Below are 15392 nucleotides of genomic sequence, written 5' to 3'. Positions count from 1 at the left end.
AGAACGACTACAAACGACTACAACAGTGAAAGATTGGTTCCCTTGCTGATCCTAAATATACCCAAGACTTATGCTGGTCTCCACCTGAGAAGTACAGGTTCCTCTTGGCCTTGGGGGATGCACCTTTTATGCATCTATGACTATATAAATGATAATAAAATTACAGTAATTATAGTGATGATAATAGCAGCTTATTTATACAGATAAGACACAGAGAGGTTAAGGAACTTGCTCAAGGTTGCGGAGCTGTTAATATCAGAGCCAGGATTCAAACTTAGTCAATCTGGCTCTAGAGTCCTATTTGGGCATAGTGGGTGGTCACTGAGTCACTCTCTATGGCAAGCCTGATGACTTGGAGCAGAAAAGAACATTACCTATAGGTTTTCTCATCCTCATCCAAGTATCTACTCAGTCTCCTCCTATCCCTCTCCAAAGAAATATCTCCAAGAGAGAAAACTGCCTTTCTACAATGTCTCTGAAGTCATCCTTGGTGAAGGATAAGAAGGGAAAGTCATCATGGGTCATAGAGAAACCCTGAGGAACTTTAAAGTCTTTGTTCTCTCTCTTTTTTTTATTGCTCCTGAAGCAATTAGCAGGCAAAGGCGAAGCTACTGAGAAGTGCCTGGTGATGGCGCCGTCACTCACCATGGGGGATGCCATCCCAGATGTCCAGCCAGTCGTATTTGCAGTCTCCCTCTCCCACCTGCAAAGGGTCGTGCTCCAAGTCAAAGGTCAGGAACTGCAGGATGATCTCCATCTTGGGTTTGGCCAGGATGGCGAAGGTGCAGTCCAAGTTGTGTGGGTACTTCTCGGGAAACCCGGGGGACTCGATGGTCCCGTTGGGGCTTGTGAAGTTCTTTGAACAATCTTCGGAGCCTGTGTGTAAATGAGAACCATAGCATTAAGAGAGTGGAAGAGCATGCCTTTCTCTGTTGCCTCTGTCACATGGGTTATTTAAATGTTTGGGCCCAAATTTCCCTATTCACGAAGTTTTTGTTTCCACTGGAGTGGCCCTTGAAGCAACATACTTTTCACATCCACGTTTCAAGCCCTTAAGCCAGACCATCTTTAGGAGAGAAATTAGGGAGCAGAGCAGGCTTGCTCTACGTATTAGAGTTAAGAACAGCAACTGAGGGTTTGGGAGGGGGGTGGTGTAGAGAGAAGTGTGTGTGTGAGATACAGGGAGGGAGAGAGAGAGATGGATTCTCTTGAAAAGAGGAACAGAGTCTTCTTTCTCAATTACTCAGCTGCTTGCTCCAGAAATGTAAGTTATTTCAATCCTCAAGGAAGGCTTGCTGATTGCCAGCAGGGAAAACAATGTGACCCCTTATTTATTGCTGACCTCAACACTGGCCCCTATTGTACCAGAGCCAACTTGGTGCCCCCATCTCCCTCCAAGATCCAAGGTGCCTCAGGGGAGGGGCAAAGGGGAGTTCGGGTCTCATTCATGTCATGACTATATTAAAACTAGCGGCTCTGTAGTGGCCAGACAATTAACAATTGAGGTTTGTAGCTGGTGGATCACAGCAGGGTTTGGGGATGTTAAAGGCCGCTCCAGCAGCAAGTTTGGAAAAAATGTGGCAGTGCATTGACATTTGGAAGGCTTCTGGTTCTTTTGTGGTGGGGATGGCCTTTTTTCTCTCCTAAGCTCTTGTGTCTGCTTTCTTGGGGCTCACGGAGGCCTCTTATTAAATGCTGCACACATTCGCATCCTGGTGCAGGCTTGGACCGCAGCGGGAGGGAGCTCGTAAAAGGATTACAGCCACTGTCTCCCCTAATGCCTCAAGGTGGAGTCACATTAAAAGGGCCCTCATGTGCTGTAACCCAGCCACCATTTGCCAGGGTCGCCTGGGACGGTCCCAGGACACTGCAGCCCAGACCATGGGCCCAGGGAGCTGCACGGAGCCAGAAGTTTTTCAAGTTAACGCGATGAATGTAAATGCTGCACAATTAGCGTTGATTTCACTACGTTCTGATTTTAAAATTGAAAAAGGGAGCAGGATTTATGAGGGGAATAATAGGCACTCTAAGCATGAAGAAAAAACACAGAAATACTAGATAAACTAGGTGTTTACTGGCAGGAAGTGTCCTCTGGGGATCCCACTGAAATATAACTGTGTGATGTCAATACGCTGATCTTAGCCCGCAGCGATGTCTTTATCCGTGTCTCCTGCAGCAGCCCCCCCTCTGCGAGTCTCTTTATTGATGATGGCTTTCTGGAAAGCGGCAAATGTCTGACTTGGAAAAGGTGCCATGCAAATAAGTGGGGGAGGGGATGGAAACTTTTTTTTAGCATCAGACAGGAAGTTCCAATATCCCTGCTCACCCTTCCATCACCTCCGCCCTTCCAGCCAGCACTGAGCCTTGGCAGGGTGGGAACCCGGGACACCTGGGGCGAGAGCTAATCTTTTCAGGATTCTTCTTCAGAGGCTCTCTAATGCTGCATCCCAGAGGCTCTGCGTTCCATCATTCTGAGGCCAGGTGGCCCAGTGGGCAGCCAGGCCTGGAGGCCGGAGATGAGATGACCTCTCCCCCAGTTTGTTTACCACGGAGCCCCCAGTTTTGTTTACCATCAGGACCCCAGCTTCTGAAAGCCTCCTCGACGGTCCAGGATGAGGCAGTTTAGCAAAGCCAAGCCAGCTGGCAGGTCTTCAGGTGGCTGAGAGGGATTTTGGAAAGGTTAGCGTTTATGGCTGCCGGGCCACTTTGCCAGAGGAAATTAACTCTATTCACAAGTTGCTTCTAGAAAAGGCATCCTGACACTCCCTCCTAGCGTTTGCCCTATTGTCATTCCTTTCCAAGGCAAGGGGAATCACCACCCCCACCACCCCCCGGAGTGGGGAATTTACAGTGGAATCTTTCTTTAGTCCCTGTCATCCATGGGGGACAGGCGCTTCCACAAAGGACACTTAGAAAGTCCAAGAGAGGCCTGGAGAATGTGAGATTCTAAAATATCCACAGTTTCCAAGGTTCTGTGGTCCTGTAATGAACTGGAGAGATTTTTTCAATCTGACGTCCTTAAGGCAAAAAGAAAAAAAAAAGCGTGTATCTATCTCTGACATATGGCTATACACGGGTGTATCCTGTGGCTTATTTTGAATGAAGTAGAAAAACAGTTCTATCCTTTTCATGCAGAAAAATCAAGCCTGTCCATTACAATCGTGCATCCATCTATAATTGCACCATCTTGCTGTTTGGACTATGGTCAATGTCAGAAAGCAGGCAGCTGAATATCAAATGTGGAGAAGAGATCTCAGGAAAGGGTGACCATCCCTGGGACAAGGGTTGAGTCTTGCAGTTATCTACCTAATCCAAGATGCTTTTCTGCAATGTGTTAAAAAGGATTAAAGGTTAAAAAAATAGCTCAGTCAATAAATACTCAAGTTCATGCAATGCTAAAATTGTCCATAGAACCTGGGGGATTTTGGCTGCAGTGAATGATTTCATACCAAAGGACTGTGGTATGAAAAATGCCCACTCCGTGGTTTTTCACTGTAAATTGTACGATAACTCTGCAAGCAGAAGAAGAATCTGCACACATAAGGCTATTGAAAACATGGTGGATTTATCCAAAGATGAGTTGAGGCTGACCACAAAAGTAAATCCAGTTCTTCAATTTAGGAAGTGGGAGTAGGGGGCACCCCAGGTTTTCTCTGTCTGTGAATAACCCGAGATTTCAGTTTCCAAAATGTCACTGGGCACCACGAAAGAAAACCTGATCTTGAACTTTGGTCAGAAGACAGGAAACAAACACACAAAACCCCCCACATTTTCCAGTGATTCAGTTTCCAATGTTACTTTTTAAATTATTTTAAAATTCCTTTCTCTGTTCTGCTTATGATTTGGTGATTTGGAATCACTTAAGTCAGCGAGTTGTTTGGTTTACCCTTTTATATGTGGACCGTCTGGTCATACACAGACTCTTTCATAAACCACTTCATTCAGGGCAGACGTGAACCTCCCTCTCCAGCCACTTGCCCCCATCTGTACTGAATTGTGAGTTTATTTCTGTCAGTATAACTGCAGCAGAGCCCTGTCTGGGCGATGTGCTGTCGAAGGCTTCCAGAGTCCTCTGTACAGTTGTGTATCTGTTTACTGTTTACAGTTCCCCCTTCTCTCTCTTTATGAATTTGACTAGCAAACACAACTGTGTTTGTTTGGATTCCTTCAGCATGTTCATGCGTTTCTTTCATGTTCTGTGGATGACATAACTTTGTGTATTTTCTCTCAGGGCTCCAACAGTGGAGATCTGGGTGTGGGACGTGGCACCTGGAAGAATGCTCATCTTCCTAAACTTCTCAGTTTTGAACTTGGCACACCCCGCCCCCTGCACATATATGTGCTTTCTGAGGGTTGACTTTCAGGCTGAGAGTTGCTCTTTCCAACGGGCATGATGGCACGTGTGAACAGCGCCGAGGCCACTGGGCTCTCACCTCTTTCTTACATTCCCCAGAAGAATGGCTGTTGTTGTCCGGTCTGTTATCTCCCGCTGCTGCAGTAATCTTTTTCTTCCTTCTGTAGGCAATCCCAGGCCTTAAAGTAGACTGCCCCACTTCTCCATGCCCAAGCCACCTTCCTTGGCTGGCTCCTCTGTTTCTAGGCTTGCTGCCTCATTCAAAATCCTACATTAGCCTGTCCTCAAAAGAGCAATGCTGAGTTATGACACCCTCTGTGTGTTTTGTCTTTTAATATCGACTCTTCAAATTTGCATGATGGATAGAGCTAACATTCATGTGTTTGTGTCGATTTCTGGAGGATGTGGCACCATCCTTTGTGAAATACTAAGTTGGGAAACATGAAACAGAGATGAGCTGGAATGGTCCTCCCCACCCTTGTTCTGGCCTCCGGTGGCTAGCTCCCTGGATACCCTTGCTTGGAGCTGTTTTCCTTTCATGGTCAGCACGGCGGCGCTGACTGGCAGCTTTAGCACTGGGGACCTAGCTACCTAATAGGCTTCCCAGATAACCTGCCGGCAAGCCACTCAGTAGCTCCCTCATTTTCACATCCATAGCATGTTAAGCATACCTTCACAGTTATTCACTCTGCCTCATATTATAACAATAGTTTACCTTGCAATTTACATATCACTTTACACATATTCATCCAATAACATATACTGTGCATCTGATCTGTGCTGTGGCTTTACACACTGTCTCCCCAACCAGAAGAGGGCAAACACCCCGTTTCCTTCCTTCCTCTCTTCTCTCTCCCCATTGCTCCCCAGCAGAGGATGGCATAATGAGGGGTCCATCAGCGCCGGTGGCACTGACTAATCTGAATCTCACACAGGACCCAGGGGAATGTGGATGAGGCGAATTGGGAGCCCCACACCAGCCCGAGCCACTGGACACACAGATTGTCAGTCCCCGTGACCTCATGTAGTCAGGAGCATGACGACCCGTGGCAGACGGTCCTTCTTGGGACTCGTGCCCTGGGACACTCCCGGCTCCCACTCTGGCTCCACGCAGCTCCCTAGGCCCCAACCTTTCACTGGATTCTACGATCTTGTTCTCAGGCAGACAAATCTGGCAAATATTTAGACAGAGTGGATATAAAAAGTGCTTTCAGCAGCTACCACTTCCTTTCAAGAATTGTTTGGCGAAAAAGAAAATATATATGAATAGTTCCCCTCACACTGAACTCAACAGGCGCCGGACTTGGGCCCCTCGATGACAAGGCTGACAGCCTCCCCTTTCAGCGGACTCTGTCCATGAGTTGTAAAACTTGGGCCGCTGGAGAGGGAAACACAGTCGTAGACGGGGCGGGAGCCCCTGAGGTGGGGGGATGGCCAGGGGTGAGGGGAGAACTGGAGGATAAACTTCACTTAGCCTCAAGATAATGAGCTCACACATGGGAGGGAAGGGCACGCTGCTTGGGGTGCTTCCGTGGAGATGCTGAACCAGAGACTTGTGAATCAAAGTTGTCTCTACCCGGTTATGGATATTAAGCATTGGCCCATATTCTCAGGATCTAAAGTAATCTAAGGGGGACCTAATGGAAAGCAAGTGGTCAACTTAAAAGAAGGAAATGTGCTCCTCCTCTCTTTCTGCTGTCTTTTTCAGGGTGTCGGCTTCATCGGCATTTAGGAAGTGTGGGTTCAATGGGTAGACGTGATGCAGTGGAACAGCAAGGGGAAGTCCTAGGAGCCATATTTGGGTGTAAAAGCTACTGTGTGACTCTGTTGGTGGTAGTGGTGGTGGTGGATCATAGTAAGATTTTTAGAGACTCCTAACACTGAAAAGACGATGTTCTTCCGTCCCATGTAATTCCAAAGAAAGGTTGTGTTAAATCATGAAGTAATTAGGAGGACGTTTAACCAAGTTTTGTTTTTACCATGAAGATTATTGTGATTTAAAAAAAAAACACACAAAAATCAAATTCTTTCCAAAAGTGTTTTTCTATGTAACAGGTTCTCCTATTCTTTCGTTGCCACAAACAATGTTTATCTGCCCAACATGCTGCACCCAAGCACTAACCTGGCAGCTCGCCCTCTTAAATTGACTGGTAACTTAAACTGGCTTTTCATCTCAGGCTGTCTCCAGGTTCACCTTGAACCTCTCTTCCCTCCATCAACTTGCTCAGGCTGGATAAAATTAGAACCCTTACCACCTGTGTCAACCCACTGGGCTCCATCTATGAGCACGTAACTATTACGTAGTTCCCGCACACAGCGCCCCATGGCCAGACACAGAGGGCGGAGTCCCATCTTCTCTCCACCCATGACCGCACTGACCTGTCTTGAAGATCTCATAGCGGAGGGAGAAGCCTGCCCCCTGCCGGGCGTAGTCGGAGGTGAACTTGATGTAGAGGACCGAGCCCGAGGAGATAATGGTGGGTGGGGCGATGTTCCCACAGTGCTTTCCCAGGAGGTCTGCGGATTCGCTGTCCCCATCCCGAATCTCAATGAAGTCATACCTAGATACGGATGGCACAAAGGGGTACATATGAGAAAAGATCACTTTTAGGAGATGAAAAGGACTATTTTCTCCCTCCAGCTCAGGTGCCTCCATCCACTTCTACACATTCAGGTGTTTTGTATTCATCAAAGGGCACTTACGTTTGCTTGTAGAGACTGGCAAACATAGATATAGGAAGTTGCATTGCTTTCTGAAAGCCACACAGAATGAGCACCTCAGCGGATGGCTAGACTTTAAGGCCTTATCTCTTGCTCACATGAGAGCAATAGCATCGTTCTATCAAATGTCTCAAATATTTTTTTCTTCGTGCGGTAGCACCATTTTTATTTCCATTATGATCTCTCTGAATCTTAGTCTTTTCTTCTTAGCTCTGTGTCTCTGCATGTTACTTAACCCCTTTGAGCGTCAATTTCTTCATCTGTAAGATGAGGATAAAAATATCCACTTCAGGGGATTGGGATGGAGATGGAATGGAACAATGTAAGGAAGGTGCTAGGCACCGAGTCAGGCACGTGGGGGCTGTTTCAGAGAGATTTGTTTATTTTCCTGCCTCTTCCCCAAGTTCAGTTCTCTCCTGGGTCATCTGCTCTTCTCTTTAACGTTTAGTGACAAAGACTACCCAGCCGTGGGCCACCTGCCTCCCTGAGATGACTCTGCGAAGTTCACAGCAGCAGTGTCTATCTAGTCAACAACACGTTTTTAAAAGGAGTCAGCACCACATTAGATAAGGCAATAAAAATCTTTCCCCAGGGGCTTCCCTGGTGGCACAGTGGTTATGAATCCGCCCGCCAATGCAAAGGACACAGGTTCGAGCCCTGGTCCGGGAAGATCCCACATGCCGCAGAGCAACGAAGCCCGTGCGCCACAACTACTGAGCCTGCGCTCTAGGGCCTGCGAGCCACAACTACCGAGCCCATGTGCCACAACTAATGAAGCCCGCGCACCTAGAGCCCGTGCTCCGCAACAAGAGAAGCCACTGCAGTGAGAAGCCTGCTCACCGCAACGAAGAGTAGCCCCCGCTCGTGGCAAGTAGAGAAAGCCCCTGCGCAGCAAAGAAGACCCAAATGCAGCCAAAAATAAACAAATAAATAATTTTAAAAAACACCTTTCTCCAAAAGCAGGGGGTGAGTCCCTGGGGACCCAGCATCTCTGAGCATATAACTATTAGTCTCAGCAAGAGGCAGAGCGGGCTGCCTTCCCCACCCTGAGGCCTGAGTTCATTTCAAACAGAATGAAACTGGCCCGGGTTGGGGAAGACACCTCAAAGACATCCTTGGCTAGGTTCGCGGGACGGCACGCCTACTGCGCCATTTTCTGTGTACGGATGCACACTTTCAGCTTCGGCGTGTGGTCTGGCAACCCTCACCGTCCCGCGTCTGTGCTCTTGTCTGGGCTCCCAGGGAATACTCCTGTCACAACTGTTGACGTGGAACATTTCTTCCCCACCAGCTCCCTCAAATTGCTGGCCACTGTACCATTATTTACTGAAAACCATCCATCTCCCTCTCTCTCCCTGTTTATTTATTTTGCATCAACCTGTTCAAACAACATGTCCGAAATCTCTTCCTTTGGGGTAAAGACAGGGACTGGGAAGGCTACCCTCCCTGGGATGTGCCACACACACAGGGTCTGTGGGAGCCGGTGGCCTGCAGGAGTGGCTTGTTTGAGCTGGAGTGGCCTGAGGCCGCACCACCGCCCCTGGGAGCCATACTTCGGATGGCTCAGCCACTTCCAAATAAATAGGCCTTCGAAGGGAGTATATGGAGTGGACCAGGGTTAGTTCATTCTTAAGCCCAGAGGGCTGGAATCCTACAGTCCAGAGAATCGCAGGAGCTGGTTAGAGGCCAGAGAAGAGGAGATGGCAGGGTTTTCCCCCAGGAGCTCTGGAGAGAGGGACACAGATTGGGAAAGGCGGGGGTGGGGGAATCTGTTTAGGTCTTGTGATTTCAGTGTGGGAGACGGTGCTGACTTTGAAAATGTGCTTCCTCACTTCCAAAACAAGAGTGAAAAGACACTTAGTTTGTTCTCAAAGGAAATTCCCCCAAACCTTCTGGAAAACCCCTCCTTTTTATTTCCACACTGTTGGACAGTCACTCTCAGCTGAGTAGTGGTGATGCCTTCTTTACCAGGGTGCACAACGGTGGAGAAGCACCTATATCCACGGAGCAGACATTACCCAGCTCGTCTGGAGGAGCCAGTGTCCCCCTAGCCCACCCCCATCGCTGAATTAGACAGAACAGGGTTTGGGTCCCAGCTCAGATTTATTAGCTGGGTCCCCTCAGGCAGGTTACTCAACCTTTCTGAGCCTCAGAAATGGGGAAAATAAGAGCAAAATAGGGATACTAGAATTTTTCTCCTAGGGTTTTTCTGAAATTTAAATGACCCACATCACGTATATAAAGTGTCCCAGCACGTGCTTCATGAGTGTTCACGGGGATTTGTTGTATTTTCACACCCATTTCAGAGGAGAAGCAGCTGAGCCATAGTGCAGAAGCGACTCTCCCTAAGGGACAGAGCAAGTGAGTAGAGATGCAGTATAAGAGGGAATGTACATCTGTTCAAACATTTTGGAGGGCATTTTGGCAAAACTGTGAAAAGAGTTAATATGTACACACCCTTTAATCCTAGCAATCCCACTGCTAGGATTCTTTCCTAGGAAAATAATCAGATAATTGTGCGAAGATGTTTATGCATCTTTGTGTGTATGTATTTTAAAAAGCATGTGAAAAGTGAAAAGATGCTTTGTTTATAAACAGCATTGTGTCTAAACGTCCAACAGCAGTGGAGGGTAAATGAATTTTGGATATTTATAAAATGGAATACTCCACTGCTATAGTAAAAGTGCTATAGGTCTAGTTGTTTTATTTTTGCTTTTAAGGAAAAATGTCCACGATATATTGTTACGTTGAAAAAAAGTAGATTTTTTTAAAAGTATGCTTTAAAATATATATAAGTATATATATTTCCTTGCATATACATACAGAAAAAGTCTGAAAGAATATAGACTAAAATAGGGACTTCCCTGGTGGCGCAGTGGTTTGGAATCCGCCTGTCAATGCAGGGGGCACGGGTTTGAGCCCTGGTCCAGGAAGATCCCACATGCCATGGAGCAACTAAGCCCGTGAGCCACAACTACTGAGCCCGCGTGTCTAGAGCCCGTGCTCCACAACAAGAGAAGCCACCGCAATGAGAAGCAAGGAAGAGTAGCCCCCGCTCGCCGCAACTAGAGAAAGCCTGCGTGCAGCAACGAAGACCCAACGCAGCCAAAAAGAAAGAAAGAAAGAAATTAAAAAAAAAAAAAGAATATAGACTAAAATATTAACAGTGGTGAGATATATGGACGGTGGGATAATTTGTAATTTTTACTTTCTTCTATTATCTGAATTGTTTACAGCGAGCCTGCATTTCTTTAAAATATATAAAATAATGATACTTGCATAAAGAATTTTTTCCAAAGTAGAAGAGCTGAGAAAAATAATCCAGCTCTCAAAATTTTGCAGATAAAAAATCCCATCGTCATCTTGACAATCATCATCCATCTCACAGAATCACCGTAAGGGCTAAATAAGACATAGCTTGTTGGAGCACCTAGAATAATACCAGGGACATGGCCCACACTCAGTGAATACCTAAAAAAATTTTTTTTAAAGACCACCAGATAGCTCCAGTGTTTGTGTTGCCAATTTCTATAGGAAGGACCAAAAAAAGGCCCTGACATCCCACTGGCTCGTTCATCAGAAGGGGAGGGTTTTATCTGGTTGCCTAAACACCCGTGGAGTAATTTAGGGGATTAACAGAATCAGTGACGAAGCAAGGCTACCCAGCACATGTCATAGTTATAAACTTGCCTCAATTTACTCAACGGATATACCACCCAAATCCTTTTGGGTAACGCGGCCAGCTGCAAATACATCCTTACATATCTACGTACACATATACAGTGAAGAGAGGCATTTTTGAAAAAGGTTCATATAAATCAATCATATCATCCAGTTTCTCTCTGAGCTTGTTATTTATAAATTTTTATTTATTTATTTATTTATGGCTGTGTTGGGTCTTCGTTTCTGTGCGAGGGCTTTCTCTAGTTGCGGCAAGCGGGGGCCACTCTTCATCGCGGTGCGCGGGCCTCTCGCTATCGCGGCCTCTCTTGTTGCGGAGCACAGGCTCCAGACGCGCAGGCTCAGTAATTGTGGCTCACGGGCCTAGTTGCTCTGCGGCATGTGGGATCTTCCCAGACCAGGGCCCGAACCCGAGTCCCCTGCACTGGCAGGCAGACTTTGAACCACTGTGCCACCAGGGAAGCTCTGAGCTTGTTATTTAAAGGACCCCTCTGGTGAGTCCTTTTGTGAAGTAAATAATCAGTCCTTACTTGAACTTCTTAGAAAAACTGGATTTTCCTATCCAGTTTGCTTGAGGGGAAAGCGACCCATAGTCACAGTTTGGCAGCTAACACCGCCCCCCTTCTCTTCAGTGTCGGGGTTCTGCCCTGTGGACAAGCCCCAGCTAACCACCAGGCCTTCTGGCTGGGGTTTTTGTATAAAGGGCATACTCCAAATGACATGCTGACTCCACGCAGAATGTCTCATTTACCTCCTGTGTGACTGACTCATTTGGGGAAATTTTTTCTTATCAGGGATTTGCTACAGCTGGAGTAAATCTCCTTAGAAATTTCAGTGTTGTCAGGTTCATTTGTGAAGACCTAGCGGAGACTTAGGAACTTTGTGGCCTTGGAATAGATCTCACTTTGCATCTAGCATCTAATCACCAGCATTTGTTTGGTAAAGGAATCTGGGCTGCAAACTCAGAGCTCACCCCAACGAGAGTCAAGTAGGATAACCTGAAAAGCCGTTCCTCTTATTCATTCTCTGGAAGGAAACAGAAACCCACTCACAGACATATTAACTATTGTGTTTGCATTTCATTATTCCTAATCTCCCTCAGATGAAAAAATTCCTTTCAAAGCTTTAACACTACCTTTTCTTATTTTATTTATTTACTTTCCTAAGCTGAAGTAGCCATCTCTACTCCAGTTCTTTTTTTCTCTCTAAAATGGTTCCCCGAGTGCCTTTTTACTTTTCTCTTCACAGATTCCAACATCTGTATGTTGAGCATTTGTCTAGAGAATGCTTTCTGTACTTTCTTTCTTGACTTCAAAGTCTTAATTTCTCTCCCCAAACCCACATTTTGGGCGTGGGAATCTTGATGGTGGAATTAATTATAAGAGTCCACAGAAGAGGGCTTCCCTGGTGGCGCAGTGGTTGAGAATCTGCCTGCTAATGCAGGGAACACGGGTTCGAGCCCTGGTCTGGGAAGATCCCACATGCCGTGGAGCAACTAGGCCCGTGAGCCACAACTACTGAGCCTGCGCGTCTGGAGCCTGTGCTCCGCAACAAGAGAGGCCGTGATAGTGAGAGGCCTGCGCACCGCGATGAAGAGTGGCCCCCGCTTGCCGCAACTAGAGAAAGCCCTAGCACAGAAACGAAGACCCAACATAGCAATCAATCAATCAATCAATCAATCTTTTTAAAAAAAAAAAAAAGAGTCCACAGGAGAGATATGAGAAAGCGGCAATCTCATCTCTTCTTCTCATCACTAGGCAGGCATGAAAAGAAGCTTTCTACCTTCCATAACTCTATCCACACTTGACGCTGCCCAGCAGGCCACCAAAGGCTGGGTCAGCCAACCGAGCCTGTGCTGGAAGATTTACCACATGGAGGCCCCTTCTCCCAGGGCTGGATAATGTCTAGCCCCATCCAGAGTCTACCTTTATGGATGTCACATAGAACTACTTGTGAGGGGATTTCTCTATCGTAGGCAGAGTACTTAGCTGCTCCAAGGAAGAATGCTGTGCCCATTCTATGGGATTTGTCTACACATCTAAGCACCTCTGCACCCAAGTCCTGAAGCCATAAACTTTGCCAACCAGGCAATGCCTCCTCTCATGCTACTTGCATCATGAATGTTTAAGCCATTGCGTTTTGGACATGGCAAGTTCTTTCCAGCCCCTGGGCCTTTGCACTTGCTCTTCCCTCTGCCTGCAATACTCTTTGTTAGCTTTTGCTCTGTCTGGTACCTTCTCATTCTTCTGAGTGCAAATGTCACCTCCTCTGAGAAGGCTGCCCTGGTCACCCCATTTCAGCTGGCATGCCCTTATTTTCTACCTCACCACCCTCTCATTGCCTTTCTGGCTGTTACCATAATCTGTAAGGTTTTGTCAATATACTTTCTTTGTTTAGAATCTGTGTCCTCCACTAGACACTAAGCACCATGAGGGTAAGAACCTCACCTTTTCACGGATGAATTTATAATACTTGCACGGTGCCCAGCACATAGGAGGGTTCACTAACTTTTTGTTGAGTGAATAAATGATTGAGAGACCTGAGGGACCTGAGGTTGACGTTACATGTTAAGAAGAATGAACTCTGCTTTCTGAGGGGTTCGGTCCGTTTTACACTCTGCATTTGTGCACCAACACACTCACTGAGCTATTCTGGCTGTATCTGGAAACCAAAATGTTGCCTTGTGACTTGAAAACATGAAATATAACATTTTGAGTGGAAGAAATATCTCAAATCATGCTGACAGCATTTTCTCTATTAGTGGCAAACAAATCAACTTTAATTAAAATGCTGTCAAAGTGATTTGAGATTTTTCTCACACTTTCAAAGTTCCATATTTCATGAGTAGATTATCCAGGCCAGAGAATTTACCACCTCCTGGAGTGCCTTTCTTACAGGAAGCTCAAAGACATCTACAAACACTGTCTTATTAATCCTTACATTAAAACCTGCAGGGACAACAGGAGGAAAAAACAACACTGTCATGCACAACTTTCTCAACAAAGAAGCTGCCTGAGATCCTAAGAGGCTGTGAGGTAGGTCTGCATGATGCTGAAGTTTCTGGTCAATTCAGGCCCAAAGCCAGGTCGCCTGGTCTCCAGCTTAGCAGGGACATCCAGCTTTTATGGAGAAATCAGCTAGCTGTCAGGTCGGGTTTTTTAAGAAGCCAATTTTATTTCTTTGAATTTCTCCCTTTCACTGGTACCACTTTTATAAGAAGCTGGTATATCAATGAGAAGAGCTCCCATTTACTGAGCATTCACAGTGGGCTAGATCCTCGCTCCGTGTAGACACTATTTCATTTAACCCTCACTTAATATACACCAGGCCCTGATATGATTACCATCCATTTGCAGATGTAGAGGCTGAAGCTCAGGGAGATTAAGTGACCTGCCAAAAGTCACACGACAAGGAAAAGGTCAGAGGCAGGCTTTGCCCAGGCGGTTTCACTCCAGGGCACACTGACCTCGCCTCTGTCCTCTGGCCTCGTTGTTGCATGAAGATTGGAGAGCAGTGGGAATGCCAGATTGCCAGAACACTGTAACATTAGAAGGTGCCAGGTGCAAAGACACCTCTCTGTCTCAGTTAGAGACTTAACAGAATCTCACTCTTTTTATCTAGCTGTTTTGTTTAAACAAAGCCTGTAGGACTTGCCAAATTTAATAGACAAATCACCCATAGATGCAGTGAATAGATTTGGAATTCACAGTTTCAAGACTCATCCAGTAGAAATCCAGCTTGTAAGTGTTCAGATGGGATCACATATTAATTTTTGTAACTGAAGTATTTTTATAAGCACATATATACCCATATGTGAACATATGGTCCATTGGGTGAGAAAACAGTATCCCGTGTATTTATACGCTCTTATAGTATCATCTAGAGCACATATTTTTCAGCCCATGGATTTCCAGTAGGGTCCACAGATGAGTCTCAGTAGGTTGGGGAAACCCTACAATCCTACGCAGAAATTTTGTGTGTTTGTGTGTATGCACGTTTTCCTAGGGAAGGGGTCTGGGACCAAAAAAAATTTTTTTAATTGCACAGAAACATATCTGTCTACAAGGGTGTGTTGTACTCTGGGAAATGCAGTGCATGGGTTTTGTGGACAGACCCAGCTGGTTCCTGGCACATGCTAGTGGTATGATTTCAGGCAAGGCATTTATCTTCTCTGAGCCTCAGTTTCTTCATCTATAAAATGGAAATAATAAAACACCCCACCTTGTGGGATTGTTGAAAGTTTCGTGAAGGCATATACAGGCCCAGCACAGCACTGGATGCCTTAGAAAGTGCCTGCGAGGCACTGGCCATTTTGATTATTACCTGGGTTCTACAAAATAGGATGGCAGACTTGGGGGAGAGAAGAGTTACATACACACGATGCTTTGGAAACTGAACAGGTGAAGGTGAAATGAGAAGTAATAAATTTAGAGACCGTCTCAATGTTCCCCAACCTCAGTGCTATAGAGGGTGGTTTCGAAAAATCCTCCTCCTGTACAAACCCATCAACAGTGCTTCATCACTTGAGTTTTTGAGAATTCGTTTCAGTCTCATGTTTCCGAACCCAGGCTATGGGACCAGCCAGCCAGGCTGGGTTCAAAACCACCTCCACTCCCACTCCCATTTGCTGGGTCTT

At 46.2% G+C, this 15392-nt stretch overlaps 1 protein-coding gene and 1 long non-coding RNA gene across 5 annotated transcripts in view; both read right to left on the bottom strand.

Annotated features, from left to right (window-relative positions):
- The window catches only part of LOC309663431, a 352908-nt gene that overhangs the window by 278992 nt on the left and 58524 nt on the right, over positions 1-15392 (bottom strand). The gene's annotated exons all lie outside the window — the stretch shown is intronic.
- NRP2 (neuropilin 2) overlaps positions 1-15392 on the bottom strand; it is a 105763-nt gene that overhangs the window by 73196 nt on the left and 17175 nt on the right. For all 4 annotated transcript variants that reach the window (XM_082467021.1, XM_082467022.1, XM_082467023.1 and 1 more), the window contains exons 3-4: positions 6734-6915; positions 646-876 (exon numbers count right to left, since the gene is read on the bottom strand). In XM_082467021.1, coding sequence (XP_082323147.1) covers positions 646-876; positions 6734-6915 — 413 coding nt within the window. The remainder of the gene's footprint in view (positions 1-645; positions 877-6733; positions 6916-15392) is intronic.

This window comes from Balaenoptera physalus (assembly GCF_965194825.1).
Source record: "Balaenoptera physalus genome assembly, chromosome: 6".
Classification (NCBI taxonomy): domain Eukaryota; kingdom Metazoa; phylum Chordata; class Mammalia; order Artiodactyla; family Balaenopteridae; genus Balaenoptera; species Balaenoptera physalus.
This window is presented reverse-complemented; position numbering and strand designations above follow the sequence as displayed.